Here is a 17,983-nt window from a genome sequence, read left to right as displayed (position 1 = left end):
AGTTAAGCGGCTGCCTTCAGCTCAGGTCATAATCCTAGTGTTCTGGAATCGAGTCCCACATCGGGCTCTCTGCTCAGCTGGGAGTCTGCTTCTCCCTCTCCCGGCCACTCCCCCTGCTTGTCCCGTCTCACTCTCTCTGTCGAATAAATAAATAAAATCTTAAAAAACAAAAACAAAAACAAAACAACAAATACAAACTGCTATAGAAGCTCCCTTGCCCAGGGGCGCCTGGGTAGCGCAGTCGTTAAAAAGCGTCTGCCTTCGGCTCAGGGCGTGATCCTGGCGTACGGGGATCGAGTCCCACATCGGGCTCCTCCGCTATGAGCCTGCTTCTTCCTCTCCCACTCCCCCTGCTGTGTTCCCTCTCTCGCTGGCTGTCTCTCTGTCACATAAATAAATAAAATCTTAAAAAAAAAAAAAAAAAAAAAAAGAAACTCCCTTGCCCAGTACAGTCCACAGCTTCCTTGAGATTACTTGTCAAGGACAAACACACATCTTAAGTGTCTTCTCCACAAATATCAACAGAAAGAGCTTCGACAATCTGAGCAGGTAATTATTCCAACTCTTCTTTTAAAAGCTAGTGAGTTTTGCATTGTTATACCCATCTCATGGTTAAATTTTTTTAAAGTTTTTATTTTAATTCCAGTTAACATACAGTCATGGCTAAATTTTTAAGTGAACATTTTAAGGCCCCTGCGTCTGTCTATATGTTTATGTAGATGTGTGGTATTTTCTACCTCTGGATGTCATTGCCACAATTAATTTGCAAAACTTTGTTTAATCGGCTTGAAGAAAATCAAGCACTTATGTGAAATAAGGATTTCTAAAACTCTTAGAAATATAAAACTTAACCCAAATATTTTTCAAGTTCTGTAATCTAGGATTAATCTTTAGCACATAAAAGCTAGTTTAAGGCTGTTAGTTCAATTAAAGCAGTCATGTCTCAGGCGCCTGGATGGCTCAGGTCATGATCCCAGGGTCTTGAGGGTCTGCCTTCAGCTCAGGTCATGATCCCAGGGTCATGCCCTCCTACTTGTGTGTGCGCTCTCTCTGTCAAATAAATAAATAAAATCTTTAAAATAATAATAATAATAATAATAATAATAATAATAATAATAAGGGAAACACCTCTGTGGGGCAACCAGATTGTGTGGAGTCCAGGGGCTGGGCAGTGAAAGAATTCACCCAAGGCAGAACAAAGCAGATAGAAGTTTATTGAATATACCATAAGGGGGTAGGACAGCAAAGGAGAGACCAACTGCCTGGAGGCAGTGGGGGAGAGGGGCTATAGGTAAGGAGGAAGGTGAGGAGGTACGGGAAGGTATGGAATTTCCCCCTTTTTTGGTACCTGTGTCTGGGTGTAAATAGCCCATTGGTCAGCTAGGGCTTGTGGCTGTTTTGAGGTGAGTCACCTAATGGGCCTGTCTGCATTCAGCCAGGGGACTGGGGGTCACTGTGGGCCCTTCTACCTGACTCAGGTTTCCAGTGCTCAAGCCAGCTGCCCAGCAGCAGCCTGTACAATCTCTGCATGCAAGGAAGGTAGGGTGTATGTTTTTGCTAAGAGAAATTATGAGGAATGGAAATTCATTTTTGTTGAGGGAAGGGAAAATAATTTTGTCCTTATATTTAAGCCCCCTCCCCCACCCCGCTGCCAGAATGGGAAAGAGAAAAAACACAGGACAAAATACGAAAAGAAAAAAAAAAAAAGAAAAGAATAAAAAGGTGGTAGAAGGCTTGTGGAAAAGGAATCTTGGGAAATAATTTCATATGTGGTCAAACTGGCTAAGACTGGAATGGATCTAATTAAGTTTTTAAAAAGGATTGATGAATTTTAACATCAAAAGTATACTGGTACAAAATTAGAATTGGTCTCATCTGTGTTAAAAGGACAAAGTTTTCTTATACTCTTGGTCTTCTCTTTAAGAGATTATAAAAGTTTTTTTTTAACCTTTTAAGTATCTTCCTAGAAAACAAAGATTTTTGTCTTGTTAGTATAATTTCTTGTGTTTCATATCAGATCTTTGATTACTTAAGAAAACAGTCTTCTCTATTAAAAGAACTAAGGGTTTTTGTTTGTTTTACAATTATTTAACTTTCTGTATTTGCTGGTGAAGTTTTAAATTATCACTATGGTTAGATAACCAAATATTCTTTTACCTTGAACTATGATCCTATTTGACTGTTTTTAAAACCTTTTGATATTTTTGATGAATGTCCCAAAAATCAATGCTAAATGAAATTTTTTTAAAACTCAAACTTACTGTGGGATATTTCAGAGGTTCCCTGGAATATCTTAAAAGATTTGTTCTTGGGGTCCCTGGCTGGCTCAGTCAGTGGAGTGTGTGACTCTTGATCTCAGGGTCATGAGTTCAAGCCCCTCATTGGTGAGCTTTCTGAAAGAAAGAAAGAAAGAAAGAAAGAAAGAAAGAAAGAAAGAAAGAAAAGAAGAAGAAGAAGAGGAAGAAGAAGAAGAAGAAGAAGAAGGAGAAGGAGAAGGAGAAGGAGAAGAAGAAGGAGAAAGGAAGGAAGGAAGGAAGGAAGGAAGGAAGGAAGGAAGGAAGGAAGGAAGGAAAGGGGAGGGGAGGGAAGAAAGAAAGGGAAAGGAAAGGAGAAAGGTAAGGAGGAAAGAGGAAGGAGGAGGGAAGGAAGGAAGAAAGAAGAAAAGAAAGAAAAGAAAAGGAAAGAAAGAAAGACAAAGAAGAAAGAAAAAGAAAGAAAGAAAAGATTTGTTCTACTTACAAGAGGGGAATTGTTAAACCAATTAGGCTTATTTGATGTTAAATTACAGGGTAATTTAACACAGATAAAGCCAATTACATTGTCAAATAAGAAGTGATATACTAAGCCCTCTTTATGTTGTATTTGTATAGTTATAGATCTATAAGTGTTCCAGAAACTGTGAAACTCCTGGAAATCTGATATGTCCTGGTACAATGTTATCAGTCGTAATTTCAGTTACTATCTTAAAATGTTGTGTAAAGAAATAACCAAATTTCCTTGTTGATCTATTATAATGAGCTCCCATCTGATCTTTAACTGCGGGCATTTAAGTCTTTATCATTTACAGACAGTTGTCATTTCACTCAGATGTTTTTGCCAGTGTTTCTGCAAAAGCGCTTCATCTTTAGGGCACCTGGATGGCTCAGTTGGTTAAGCGTTGACTCTTGACTTTGGCTCAGGTCACGAACTCAGGGTCGCTGTCTGTGAAGCCTACTTAAGATTCTCTTTCTCCCTCTGCCTCTCCCTCTCCCACACCTCTCGTGCACAGCGCGTGCTCTCCTTCTCTCTTAAAAAAAAAAAAGTGAAAGAAAAGTGCTTTGTCTTCAAGGAGATTCAGGGAAAGGACTTTGAAAGGTACAGGTTTCTGATAACTTCAAGATCATAAAACAGAACTGGGTAAGGATTTCCAGAACTAATGGAAAAACTAGATTCAAGCAAAATGGTATTAATTACATGGGTCTGAATGAATGTAGGCGGATGATTATTATTTTTTATGACTTTTTGTTTGAAACATTGCTGGTTCCTTAATGTTTTGTTTTTCCAGATTTAAGGAAACCTTTTCTCTTTAGCTATCTAAGACTTACTTGGTAAAGAACACCTTTGTAAACAAAGATGAAACATTTATTTTTTCTTCTTGATCCTGATCCCTGCAGAATTCAGAGATTTTTGAGTATTCTTTACATGACAATATAATTATTTATTTGCCTAAGTTAAATAAGAATCTGGTCTCCTTGTAACAGGACACAATCTGAAACATTGGCTATATTACCAAGGCTTTGACTGGAATGTCATATGTAAAGACTCAGATAGGACCAGACAGCTTTAAGGGAATAAAGTTGACTTTATGAGGCCAATGAAGCCCCTTGGAAAATCAGCCTGATCCTCTGCCTACAGGGTTGCTGGCAGTCTTACCAGGTGAGTGAGGAAGGTTATCTCCTGACAGGCCCAGGAATCTCAAAATATTTTGGGGACCTTGAGAAAGGAGGAATTCACCCAAACCATAGGTATCGCATGTAAAAATCTAATGATGAGCCCTTGGCTTGGCTTTTTGGCCTCAGAAGCTTTGAAGAGTTCAATATATGAGATTCACTATGAAAAGTTGAAGCAAAGCAAGCTCTAAAAGGAGCTTATATGCTCCATTGTTATTCTTACTACACTTATAGAAATAATCAGGCTGAGTTTAATGCATATTAATTTTACTGTGATTATCTCTGGTAAAAAAAAAATGGAGGTAACTGTAGAGAGAAAAATTATGTATGTACCAGATAGATGTTAGAGTCTAGCCCTGTTAATTGTCTTTGAGGGATTGTTATACACCTGTGAACTAGACTAGATTCTGAATTCTAGTTTCCTCAATTATCTGGCTACAGCTCTCTAAACTAACATTTCCAATTTTTCTCCCACCCTTCTGATTTGGAGTCAACTAAGAACAAAGTCTTCCCTTGAACCTTCTTGGAAGGGACTATACAAGTCCTCCTCACTGCTCAGATGGCAGCCAAACTTCAGGGACTTGGATCTTGGGTCCACGTCTCTCAATTAAAAAGGGTTCCTCCAGAGTCCAGGAACTGGAATGTCAGTTCCAGCTGCAGTGCTCAAAATCAAACTGATGGGGAAGAGAAGCAGCTGATACCAATGCAGACTGCTTCCACCTAAGACGCTGGATCAACGCTTATTAATTAACTTAATTAAACGTGAAATTTCTCCTTCCCTCCCCTCCCCTCCCCTCCCCTCCCCTCCCCTCCCCTCCCCTCCCCTTCCCTTCCATCTGGTATTGGCCTGGAAAGATAACACCGTCATCTGTATCTCCTAGGCCATTGCCAAGGAGGGTAACCATGCAGACTGCTGGATGTGTCACCAAAAGCTCTGACTTGTCCACGATGCTAGAAGGAGTGCCACCTTAGCAGGAGTGGTTTGTGCCCCGACAGGACTAATCTTTGGGTGGTTATCATCCTCCTTGGGGCTATGGATGCCCAGATAGCTGGCGTATTGCTGGGCAGTGCCCCTAGCTGTTCATGAACAGACGCCTCACTGGTTGACTCCCCTGAATTTACATTGTCAAGTTAGAAAGGACCTACCTGGCGGCTTTCATCATTCAGGATGCTTCCTGCCCTTTTCCCCAGTTAGGAGTGAATACAAGTGACAGTGTGATAGGAAAACTCTCCCTAACCCTGGAAAGTATTGCAGAATCTGTGCCATAGCAATAGCAACCAATAAAAACCCTTAGACTAACCAGCCAAAGTTGTTCTTGCTAATAGGACAGCCTTTGATTATCGTTTAGCTGAGCAATGAGGTGTCCGTGCAGTGGACAACACCCCAGGCTGTACCCGGATTAGCACTTCTGGGGAAGTTGAAACTCGGCTAAATAAGATCACTGAACAAACCACTTGACAAGGGTCTTCCTTTGACTTATTTGATTTTGACTGGTTTGGGTCTTAGGGACCATGGCTCTGAAGTGCACTCCAGACATTGGGAATTATCCTGCTTACAATAATCATAGTAGTCTCCTTGGCATGCTGTATTCTCTCAAAAGTTTAAATGCATGTTTGCAGCCACTAGCCACCAAGCAAATGATCTCCCTAAGACTGTACTGTCAAAAAAGGACTAAGGAGAAAGACCAAGTAAAAAATTATGAACCTGAAGTCGTGATCTGTGAGCACCACAGAGATTCAGCGAAAAACATCATGACCTATGACTGTCACAAAGAGGATAAGTTAAAGCTGTGAGAACTATAGTGTGGTAGCTGAGAGTGGCACTAAATACTTTACATTTTGATCCCATCCCTTAGTTAAGCTTAGAGTCTGATCAAAAGGAGGAATTGTTAAAAAAGATGTAAGAGGCCCAAAATAGAGTCACTTGTGCTAAGCCCCATGTCAGCAAACCAAGATTTAACACCTGACCTCATTGCAATTTTAGCCTCTTCAGGAATGTGACCTTTAACCAGTGGATCTGGAATTATCTGGTCAGCACTAGAGAGGTAATCTACCTGATAGGCCCCCTACCTTCCCCCAACTTTGCCAGAAACATCCACTCTTTGCAGGAAATTTTCTTTTTTCTGCCCTTTTGTGCCTATGAAAGGCTACCATTTTGTACAGCTCCTTGGATCTCCTTTCTACTTGCTAGATGGGATGCTGCCCAATTCATGAATCAAGGAGTAAAGCCAATTAGATCTTTCAATCTACTCAGTTGAATTTTGTTTTTTTTTTTAACAAGGGACAGACTCAGGATCACAGTGAATTTTGTTTTGTTTAACAAGGGACAGACTCAGGATCACAAGCTTCCTGCCTCCTAGCTCCAGCTCCCTTGGCTGCTTGGAGCCTGAGAATCAAAAATCCTCTCCTTGACTGGAGTAAGAAGACGATGAGGGCTGAGGACAGGCTCCTGTCTCCATCTCAGTTCTCTTCCACTGGGAGAGCCCCATATTGGTCAGTGGCAACTGGCAGCATCTGTTTTCTTGGTAATTCAATTGAGGTGATGCTAAGGACAAGCACATGCAGGAAAGCGAGATAAGGAAGAAAAGATAGAGCTGGGGACAGTGGTGGGACTGGCAGGGAATTTGGGATGAGGCAGAAAGGGAGGTGTTCTCCTTATGCAGGGTCATGGGCCCTTCCTTGCCTCTGCCCTGCCTTCACCTGCTATGCATGCTGGCTGACTAATAAGGAGCCGGTGGCTATGCTGGCCAGGGGACCAGACACAGGCATGCTGTGTCCTGAACTGCTTGCTTCCTTGCATTCCCTTCACCTGTGCTCCTCAGCTTCTCTTAAAATGGTTCAGAATTCAAACATGAGAAGGCTTTCCCATGCATACACAGACAAATATGTGAATGCATGTGTGTGTGTGTCTGCACGAGCACACACGCACACACATGTGTATTTTTCTTGAATGCCATCTTCAGTCCTATCGTTCCCCACCTCCCATGACTGAACTAGATGCTTTCCAAGCCCTGGGTCTACCTCCAGTAGACCTCTTCCAGGGTAAAAAGGATGGGAGATTCCTCCTCTCAGAGGTCCTGTTATTCTCCAGTCCTGTAAGAATCCTGACCTACCAGCCACCATGCACCCATCCAAACCTTGACTCCAGCAAAGGCTTCCACAGCTGAAGTCATGATCGAGGGAGACTTTGTCCTGCGTTCCTCCGTTATCACTGAGATTACCTACTGTGAATGAAGCTTCCCCGCAGCAGCTTGCATGTGCTTTATCTTGGTCGCGTGTTAATGGTTCCTTCCTCAATTAGAGTAGAGCTCAAAATGCAACTCTTGGCTCTTCTGTAATTGCTGTGTGCTCTTGGATTGTCTTTGGTACTGAGAAGGAAAGGCACTTATGCCCTTGGAGGGTCTCTTGGCCTACTTACTGCCCTACCACATGCTGGGGACCCCTAGGAGAAAGATAAGATCAGCAGCATCAAGAGGCCGGATTGGGCTGCTGACCGTGTTAGTTGCAAGCTGGGTCCCTGCTACTGTCCTGACTTACCCCCATTGTCTATTGTGGGTTGGTCCCTAGAAGGGACTTCTGCGTCCCTCTGAGTGTTGGAACTACTCTCAGAATTTGATGTCTATCGTAATGGGAGGGATTTAAGCTGGGGGTGACTTGTTTAGGATGTTGCAATTGGAGGGGGCTGCTTGTGCACATCTGGCTAGAGCTCATTCCTGTGCTGGGCCTGAGAAGATCCTCTTGTGAGGCCTATGTCCATCATACTGTCAATAAAGCATCCTCGGATTCTGCAAGCCAGAGTGGACTAGTTTTTCATCATATTCTATCCTTCCCAGGCTACAGCCAGGGTGTTGAAGTGTGACAAGTCAGGCCAGGCAAGGCTGGATTAAATATTAACGCAGCTGTCATCACTGCTCAGAGGAGCAAGTCCCCCAGAGCCAAGGGGCAGAGCTGTTTGGTGGCCCCAGGCTGACTGGTAGACATGGCTCAGTTTGCCGAGGTCCTGGCTGAAATAGGTGACCTTGGACGCTTCCAGGTACAGCTGCTGATACTGCTGAGTATCCCCAACTTCCTGTCTGCTTACTACATGTTTGCCCAGGTCTTCATGATCCAGGATGAGGCCCACCACTGCTCAGTGGCCTGGGTCAAGAACCACACTTTGAACCTGAGTGCTGTCGAGCAGCTGTCACTGAGCATGCCTCTGGATGCTGCAGGCAGGCCCGAGCCCTGCCTCATGTTCCGGCCGCCCCCCAACAATGCCAGCCTGGAGGACATCCTCAGCCACCGCTTCAATGAGACACAGCCTTGTGAGGCAGGCTGGGAGTATCCTGAGAACAGGCCTCTGTCCCTCAAGAACGAGGTAGGGCTGCCCTTCTGTCTGTCTGCCTCTTTGGGGCTGGTCAGCGACTCTGTCTGGTCCTCTGCCCTCAGGGACGGGTGTTGCCGCTTCTGTGTCCGGCCTCAAGCACCCGTGCCTGAATGATGGACCATTGGGGTGTCCCCTCTTGCTCTTTTTCCTTTTTTTCCCCACTCATCCTGCTTTTCTCTTTGTCCTCCAACTATTGGCCCCTCTACCTCTCTCTCCATCTTCTCTGTCTGGTCTGTCTGCCCATCTGTCCATGCATCTATCCCTATCCTTTTGTTTGTCCCTCTGCCTATCTGCCCAGTTCCCTGCCTTTCTTCCTGTCCCCTCCTGCTTTCCTGTCTTTGTGTCTTTCCCTCCCTCCAGTGTTCCCATCAATCTGTCCATTGGCCTTTGTCGTTCAGTCGGCCCCTGTGCTCTGCCTGCTTACTTAGCTTCCTGTACCCCTGTCCACTTGTCTGCCTTCCTGCTTGCCTGCCGTGGGCCTCCTGCCTTCCAGCTGCTCTTTCTAGAGCTATGCCTACCTGCCCTCTGGGGTGCCGGAGGACGCCCATGACTCTAGGACTTGTCCTGCAGATGACAGCACTTGCTCTGCTAAACTTATTTTCTTAGGAAGGATCCAGGCAGATAAACAGATTCCCATTCCAGCCACCTGAGCAAAAAGGGCTCTCTGGAAGCATCTGTGCCCACTCTGCTGCTTCCCAGAAGCTGGGACTGAGGCACAGAGGAGAGAAATGACTTGGTCAGGGCAACCTAATGAGCTGATTGTGGAGGTGGGGCTCCCACTCAGGTTCCTGCAGGAGCAGGAAAGAGCACAGATGGTCCAGAATCCTGAGGTGTGGGCATTGTTGGGAGGGTCTGGACAACTTACCTTGATGGTGGCAAATACTGAGGCTTTGTGGAGAGGGGAATCGAGTCCAGAGATTAAATATTTGTTTTTTTCCCCCGTGAGCAAACAAGTATTTACTTTTTAGAGGCTTTCAGAGGATGATGTTTTAACAAAAGACATTCACATTTTTTAAAATATATATATATTTTTTTATTTTTAAGTAATCTCTGCACCCAATGCAGGGCTCAAACTCACAATCCTGAGATCCAGAGTTGCATGCTCTACCGACTGAGCCAGACGGGTGCCCCAGGCATTCACTTTTTAAAATGTGACCATAAACCTGCCCCCAGAACCCTTGTAGCCTGAGGATATGTCTTGCCTGTCTTCTTCGTGACCCTCCACCTCCTTCTGCCCCACAGGGGGGTAGGCAGCCTAGGACCTCCCCCAGCAGAGCCCAGGCTGGTCCTCATTGGCCTCCCCATGTCCCCAGCATGCTCCAGGTCCTCTGATGCTATGGGTGCCTACCCCCACACGTGCTCAAACTCTGCCCACCTGGCCAAAACCCATCCTTAAAGTCCAGGCCAACAACCAGACTGCTCGGAGCCGACTCCAGCCCTGTTCATACCCTGTGCTGGACTGTTTGTGCAATTTTATTCAACCAAAGCTCCCCGAGTGTTTACAGGGAATGATCAGAGGAGGGAGGCACCTTGTCTCCTTATCTGAGGATTTGGGGCTCCCCTCTTTGTCTTTAATCATCAACCTAGCCTGTCTGGGGTTGGGCCTTGGACCTCTTGTCCTTTCCTATCATATTTCTCCTGCTCCAACCCTCCTGAGAACTTCGATTCTCAAGAGAATGTACACCTTTGGTACTTTGTGCCCTGCCCCAAACGATAACTCCAAGTTCGCTTTGAGAGCTGCATTGGTGTGAGACCTACTACCCCTGTTTCCCATCTATGAGGAGGGGCTCTGCCACACCAATTCAGAGGACTCTCTCTGAGCTGACATCCCAACTTTCCTTATAATTAGCAGCTTCATAATCAAACTGAAATTCAAACAGGCCTAATTTAAGAAGAAAAGAACACATTGTCTTATAGGGTGTGTGCTCTTAAAGTATATTTCTCCTTCTCAGTCTATTTCCCAACATTTCCTGGGTGTCCATCCATGGTAAAAGAAAATATGACTCCCAGCCTTGTCCACACGAACCTCTGAACAGGGAGGGAAATAGACTTGGAGTGAATAACAACAGTGTGATCTGTCCTGGGACCAGAGAAGGGGCAGGAATGAGAGGGAAGGGGAAGCAGAGAGAATAGCCATTTCTAGGACTGGAGGCATGAAAATGCTTTGGCACATTTAAGGAATGTGTACAACAAAGAGGTTGGGAAATGGGCAAGAGCCGACTCTTAAACCGTCTTAGATACAGAGCTGAGGAATTTGGGCCCTCTCCTAGAGACCAGAGGGAGCCACCAAAGCTTTTGGAACAAGGGAGGGAGATGTGGCAGGTGTGTACCAAGAATGCAGGTGGGATTCTGTGTACCTCTGTGGCAGGCCCCAGACAGAACCATCCATTCTAGGTGTTAGGGCCAGGGAGGTTAATGGCTGGCGTCCCAAGGTGGAGCCCTCTTGTCTCGGTTCCCTCTGCGACACGATCCACCACTTCTTGGCCCCTCTCCGAGCCGTAGTCTCTGTAGCTGCGCAGTGGGAATGATAAGCCTCTATGTGGTTAGAATGAGGATTTAATGAAATAAGGGGTATATAAACTATAAGGAGGTAGTGAATGGTGGCCAATGAGCAGGAGCGCCAGCCTTGGAAGACTCCCTGGGATTGGCAGCCATGCCTTCAGTCCGAGATGTCTGTCACCAGCTGTGACTTTCATGAGCACGGCGGCCAGAGCACCCTCTGCTGAGCTAACATTTACTGAGGGCTTCCTGGGTGACAGCCACTGTGCTCACCATCATGATAAGCATGTTACGTGTGTCAACTCCTTTAATCCTATTGGGGGACTCTACGTAGTATATTTTATCCCCATTTTGCACATGGGAAACCAAGGCACCAACAGATGGGCTCACAGGCTCAAAGTCACACAGAGTTGTTCAATTCAGACTCCAGAGGCTGATAGCAGCAGGCCTTTATTTATTATTTATTTTATTTTATTTTATTTTATTTTATTTTATTTTATTTTTCTTAAAGATTTTATTTATTTATTCGACAGAGATAGAGACAGCCAGCGAGAGAGGGAACACAGCAGGGGGAGTGGGAGAGGAAGAAGCAGGCTCATAGTGAAGGAGCCTGATGTGGGGCTCGATCCCATAACGCTGGGATCACGCCCTGAGCCGAAGGCAGACGCTTAACCGCTGTGCCACCCAGGCGCCCCTTATTATTTATTTTAAAGAGCGTCTAACTACACAGGCAATCTGTGGTTGCTAAATAAAAACCAAACAAACTAGAACTAGGTGGAACAAGTTCAAATCTCCTATCCTGCCTCACTTCATTCCCAGAGGCAATCAGTTAATCATTTGACATATATTGAAAATTAACAGTTGTTTTTGAGACCGAAGTAGGAGCACAATGGTATCTCCTGGACTGATTAATTTCTTGCTGAAAGTTATTTTGACTTTTAGCCAATCATCATGATTGGCTAGTTGTCTAGCTGTAGGTATTAGTTCATTTATTGATTCATTCAGTAAAAATTCTCTTAGCTTTCACTCTGTTTCAGTCCTTGTCTGGCACCGAAGGGATGTCTGAACTCCATTGCCATCCGCAGCGGGACCTAGGAAAATGTGCGTAACCTCTCCTCCCACGGGGGAGTGTACCGATAAATCAAGGATTGTTGTCAGCATTAGATCACACACGGGAAGCACTGAGCGGACTACCCAACACAGAGTGCGCCCTCCAAAGGCATAGTCATCGCGAAGCTATCACCGTGAGCTGCGGGGAGAGAGCTCACGTTGCCTGTTCCCTCCTGCAAACATTCACCTATGGAGCTGAGCTGTGTGCAGGGGGCACAGAAGTCCCTGAGGGGCTCACAGACCCATGGGGGTGGGGGTCAGTGGCATGTGTTTCCTGTCTGCACACCTGCAGTAGACCAGCGTGGAGTTATCGGCCATGCGTACTGTCTCCACTCAGTATCTCAGTCCATCTGCCAGATTCTCTCTGAGTCTCCAGGGGGGTTGCCCCATCTCCGTGTGTGCACGCGAGTGAAGGCCCACACGCACGTGCGTGTTCTTCCATCCTAATATCCTGCAAGCAGCGTGTGGGGGCGCCTCGGGATCTCATGCCTGTAAATGATTACAGTTTCATAGAGATTTTGCAGCCAGATGAGAAAATGTGAAGAGGCCTAAGGGGAGCCCTAGCTGTGGGGAAGAGGCCCCATTTGTCAAGAAGCAGCAGTGAGTCTCATGTCAGAGGTTCCAACCTTTGTATCCTTAGTGTGTCAGTAATTCTCCATGGCAGCTCTGGGCCAAAAGAGAAACCTAACAGTTTTATGTATTAACTAATGAGGTCCAAACAACTTAAAAAGTAATTACGTTCTAACAACTTAGTAGCTGTTTTAAGAAATAATATACATGTAGGGCACCTGGGTGGCTCAGTCGGTTACATGTCTAACTTCGGCTCAGGTCATGATCTCAGGGTCCCGGGATCAAGCCCGGCGTCCTCTGGCTCCTCATTAGGCAGGGAGTTGGCTTCTCCCTCTGCCCCTCCCCCGTGCTCGTGCTCTCTCGCTCTCACGAATAAATAAAATCTTTAAAAAATAATACGCGTAAACTGAAAGAAAATATTTTTCATTTTTAAATAAATACGGTCACCTACTACTAGGATGTATGTACCTATTGGGAGCTGCACAACGTCTCTGTCCTTGAACATTTTCCGCTCCACGTGGTGCTTGCTATGTTTCGAAACAACTGCCAAAAATATAACTTTACACAGATACGATGTCACTGCAAGGACTGTAGCATGATCTCATGTTGAAACAGAACTGTCCTTAGTTGGCAGTTCTTGTAATATCAGAGAGATGTTGAGTTTTGCTATATTTTCCTTTAAAATGTCAAATATTGTTCTGTGCCCCATGAATTTATTCTGGTGTCCTGGGGTGCCTTTGCACACAGTTTGGGAACCATGGGCATCTGCCCCGAGAGGTTGGAGAGTGGGTGGGCCAGATGAGAAAGGACTTGCTGCCAGCTGCCCCTCGTTCACATCTGCCTGTCTCTGCCTCAGTTCAACCTAGTTTGTGATCAGAAGCACCTGAAGGAGACCTCTCAGTCGGTGTACATGGCCGGGCTCCTTGTTGGGGCTCTCATCTTCGGGCCTCTCTGTGACTGGTAAGAACCTTGACCAGCTCACCCCTGACCTCGCATGCTCCTGTGTTCCTGGCATGGTTTTGCCCATGCTCTTGACTGGCGTCCAGGGCAGGGCTGGGTCTCCCTCACTTCCTCCCCCTCAGAGAGCTTCCCTCACGGACCTGCCCCTTTGTTACTCCAGGATCGGCCGCAAGGCCACTCTCCTGGTGCAGCTGCTACTCTTTGCCCTCATCGGCCTGACCACAGCCTTTGTGCCCAGCTTTGAGCTCTACATGGTCATGCGTTTTGCCGTGGCTACTGCTGTCGCTGGGTACACCTTCAGCAACGTGACCCTACGTGAGTATCAGGGTCCTGACGCCTTGAGCCATGAGGTGAGGCTCGGGGTCTGAGTGGGCCACATGCCCAGCCTGCCTGTGGGAGCCTTGTCAGGCACCCATACCACAAGTGGTCACAAACAAGGGGGACTGAGGCCCACCTGGACAGAGGGACAGCCAGGGAGTGCTGGGGAGGGAGAGGGCAGGGGCTGGCCGGGCCTCAACCTCTCTGTTTGCACAGTTACAGAGTGGGTAGGGCCCTCGAGGAGGACTCAGGCTGTGGTCCTGGCCCAGTGCGCCTTCTCTGTGGGGCAGATGGCGCTAGCAGGACTCGCCTATGGCATCCGAAACTGGAGGCTTTTCCAAATAGCTGGCACCGCCCCCGTCTTGCTGCTCTTCTTCTACTTCTGGTGAGGAGGTACTTCCCAGGAGCAAGCCGCCCCGGGCTAGCTGGGCCGAGGTGCGGTTGCCGCGAACTCCTCACATTCACCCCGAGGAGCACTGCAGAGTGCAAGGGGTGTGGGGTTCCATATGCACTGGAGCAGCTGGGAGGCCCCGGCTCCAGCTCCGAGGTCACAGCCATGCCTGCCCTGCAGGGCTCTGCCGGAGTCAGCACGGTGGCTTCTGACCCGGGAGAGGGTAGAGGAGGCTAAACAAGTGATCCAGAAGGCAGCCTCGGTCAACAAGCGGAAGCTCTCCCCGGAGCTCCTGAGCCAGGTACTTCCTACAGGCCGAGCCCGGTCCTGCCCCTGCCCCTGGCCCGTGCAGACCTTTCTGCCCCGCCCCTCACCGTGCATCTTCCTACCAGCTCGTCCCAGAGAAGACAGGCCCCTCCGGGAATGCCCTGGATCTGTTTAGACACCCCCAGCTCCGGAAGGTGACCCTGATTCTCTCCTGTGTCTGGTGAGTACAGCAGGGCCCAAGGTCCTGAGGCCACGTCTCTGCTGCGTCGTCGGCTGGAGGATGGGGACTGTCGGGGATGGCCTGGGTGGCATTACTGGTTTCTCCTGGGCTGTGCTACTGTCTGCTGCTGTGACTCCCGCTCGGGCAGGCCCCCCCTGAGAGTGATGGTGTCTCATCACCCAGCAGTCACAGGGATTCCTGGACACTTTGTAGGTTTGTGGACAGTCTGGGGTACTTTGGCCTGAGCCTCCAAGTCGGTGACTTTGGCCTGGACATCTACCTGACGCAGCTAGTCTTCGGAATAGTTGAGGTGCCTGCCCGCTACTCCAGCATCTTCACGATGCAGTGGTTGGGCCGCAAGTGGAGCCAGATGTTGACGCTGGTTCTGGGCGGCCTCATGTGTATTGCCATCATCTTTGTCCCAGCAGGTACCAGGTCTGGCTCTCCCACTCCGTTGCCCCTCACCCCCCAGTTACCAGAAGCCCGTGGCTTCCCTTTCAAGAGCGAGGGCTCCCCTGGGGTCGAGGTGCAGAAGGCAGTGTGGGAGGACAGGGCGGGGGCGGGGTCGGGGTCCAGGGTGTGGGCGGGGTCGGGGTCCACAGTGTGGGGCTGGCTCCCTGCACATGGCTGACCAGCACCCTCCACTAGATCTGCCGGTGGTGGTCACTGTGCTGGCCGTGGTGGGCAAGTTTGCCACGGCCTCCGGCTTTACCATCTCCTACGTGTACTCCGCTGAGCTCTTCCCCACCATCATCCGGTAAGGGCTGCCGGCAGCTTCCGCTCCACTGCCCCAACACCCTGACTTTGGCCATGCTTCTCTGCCCTCACAGCTGTTCCACAGATCGCTTAGGAGGCCGGCTCGGGGGCAGCAGTGCTGGTGGGGTCCAGGGCAGCTAGCAGTCTAGTCCCCATGGTATCCTAGGCAGTGGGGGACAGATACAGAAGTAGGCCGTGCCCTGGCCTTGTCGAGACTGGGATACGGAGGAAGTCTAAGAATGAATGGCTGAGAAGGGAGAACACTCAGGTGGGGTTTGGGGGGCTAGGCTGGAGGTACAGTCTTTGACCTGAGATTTGGTGGGTGGGCAGGAGGGCAGCAAATAGACAGGCCTGGAGGTGGGAGAGGCATGGCACCTGGCTGGACTGTAAGCAGTTAGTGTGTGGGAGCAGAGAGCAGAGGCTGGCTGGGCCGGCTGAGCCTAGGGAGCCTGTGGGGCCATAATGAGGGTCTGGGCTCTCCCACACTAGAGCAGGGGTGGAGCTGTGGCCTCAAGTTGTGGCTGGGTCTGCTCAGCTTGTACTGGCCTTCCCCCAGGCAGACGGGCATGGGGCTCATGGGCACCTTCTCGAGGATTGGGGGTATCCTCACCCCTCTTGTGATCCTGCTGGGCGAGTACCATGCGGCCCTCCCTATGCTCATCTATGGCAGCCTCCCCATCGGGGCAGGCTTACTCTGCGCCCTGCTGCCAGAGACGCGCGGCCAGCCCCTGAAGGACACCATCAAGGACCTGGAGCAGGGGCCCCACCCACGGTGAGCTGCTTGCTTTCTCTGAAGCCCAGACCTCTACCTCACCGTGTGCCCACTGTTGCTTAGAGGCCAATATGGGGCCCTCAGGAGCCACAGACATCCGACCGACTTTGGTCCAGGTCCCCCTCCCCTGGGAAGGGGTGGCGAGGGACCCTGCCGTGGGACTAATGCTTGGCCAATCAGTGACAGCCTCCTGTTCCCTCCAGGCCTCCAGAGTCAGCACCTTCAGAAAAGGAGACAGAGGCCTCAGGAAGAACTTCCAGCCCAGGGGTGGCTTTCGTGAGCAGCACGTACTTCTGATTGTGTCTTTGGAGCTGGAGCGGCGGCTGCAGCGGCCACAGGGAGCTGCCTGAACACTGCTTGGAAAAGGCTGGGACCTGCCCGCAAGCCCCGCCTCGCAGATGGAGGCAGCAAACCCTGGCCGCTGGCTGCCTAGTCCCTAAGCACCCAGGTGGGCCTCCCTCTTCTCCTTGCTTCTCATCAACCTTCTCACCCCAGCACACTCCCAAACCCTGCTCTGGGGCAGGGTTTTAGGTATGTCTTGGGCTTCACTTGTTCTCTGACAGTCTTGTGGGTTCCCTCAATCTGGGGTCCCCTGCCCTCAAAACAGTGAAGCTCAGAACAGAGCAGATGCTTATAGCCTTTCCAAGAATGTGGCAGTAGGAGGAGAGAAAGTTTGAAGTTGTGGCCTCCATCCAGGCCAGTGGGACAAAAGGCTGTGGAGGTGAAGGTTGTAGTTCCTTCTAGTGGCTGGGCCAGGCCCCGCTGGCTCTGGTGGGGGTGATGAGATAATCCAAGGCAAGCGGAAGGCAAAAACCAAACCGACGCTCTACATCTCCCCTACCCCCAAGACGAGAGTGGGATACATGTGACATTTCTCAGGCTTGGGACTGTCCAAGAATGAAGGAAGGAAAAAGCAAATGGTCACCTGATAAAAATCATAGTTTTTACAAGAAAAGCACAATCTTGAGAATAGTCAGACCTCCAGAAACCTATAGACTCAATTTCCTAGTGCTCTAACGTCACCTCCCCCCTCCATAGGATTAAAAACCCTATATAACCAGTCATTCCTCACACTTAGAATGCAGCCTTTCCTGCCCAAGGGGGCCTGTTGTCGTGCTTTAATAAAATCACCCCCTTTTTTTTTTTTGCCCTAAAAACGTCTCAAGAATCCTTTCTTGACCATTCGCTCTCAGACCCGAACTCCAAATTATATCATTTTGGCGGTCAGTGTGGGGCTCAAGTCTTCTCATCTGGACTCCGGGCCTTGGTGCAAACTTGGTGAATACTTCCTCTTCTCTTCCTTTCATTTCAGGGGCTTTTCAAGGCGTACAGTCTTATTGGAACACTTTCATGTCCATTGCTCAGGCTGCAATGCTCTAGGCCTTGGCTACTCTATGGGGAAGAGAAAATTGCCTTTTGGCCAGAAGTTAGCACCCTGGCCAGAATGGTAATTAGACCCAGAAACTTGATGCCCTATCTTCATTTCTGTCCTTATACAAAGTTGTCTTTCTTGGGCATGGGACAGCCACCTCAGTCACTAGGATGGCCAATCATAAGACTCATCTTTCCTCCTCATTGGTCTAATGATACCAATCTGGTATAGCTACTTTTGCTCTTGAGACGTTTGCTCAGAGCCAGCTGAAACCAGTACCTGATTGGATTAAAACTCAACTGTGGACTATTTCCTAAGGGAAGCTGGCTGTAAGGACCACACCTATTGAAACAGAGCTTAGATCATGGTAGATTTGTCTTAATTGTTTTCTGCCAGTGTTCCCTACTGACTACTTACATTACAAAATTGGGTAATTTCCTCCTTATGAAACTT

At 48.5% G+C, this 17,983-nt stretch overlaps 1 protein-coding gene across 1 annotated transcript; it reads left to right on the top strand.

Moving 5' to 3' along the window:
• Positions 1 to 3,726: 3,726 nt before the first annotated feature.
• SLC22A13 (solute carrier family 22 member 13) lies at positions 3,727 to 17,286 on the top strand. The gene is made up of 10 exons (XM_026496735.4): positions 3,727 to 8,286; positions 13,331 to 13,434; positions 13,595 to 13,749; positions 13,969 to 14,137; positions 14,324 to 14,444; positions 14,536 to 14,630; positions 14,844 to 15,058; positions 15,279 to 15,387; positions 15,943 to 16,158; positions 16,362 to 17,286. The coding sequence occupies exons 1-10, from the start codon at positions 7,909 to 7,911 to the stop codon at positions 16,453 to 16,455; spliced, it is 1,656 nt and encodes a 551-aa protein (XP_026352520.2). The 5' UTR covers positions 3,727 to 7,908; the 3' UTR covers positions 16,456 to 17,286.
• Positions 17,287 to 17,983: the final 697 nt, after the last annotated feature.

Source organism: Ursus arctos, unplaced genomic scaffold (genome assembly GCF_023065955.2).
Source record: "Ursus arctos isolate Adak ecotype North America unplaced genomic scaffold, UrsArc2.0 scaffold_20, whole genome shotgun sequence".
NCBI lineage: Eukaryota > Metazoa > Chordata > Mammalia > Carnivora > Ursidae > Ursus > Ursus arctos.
The sequence above is the reverse complement of the archived record's forward strand: the minus strand, read 5'-3'. Positions and strand labels throughout refer to the sequence as shown.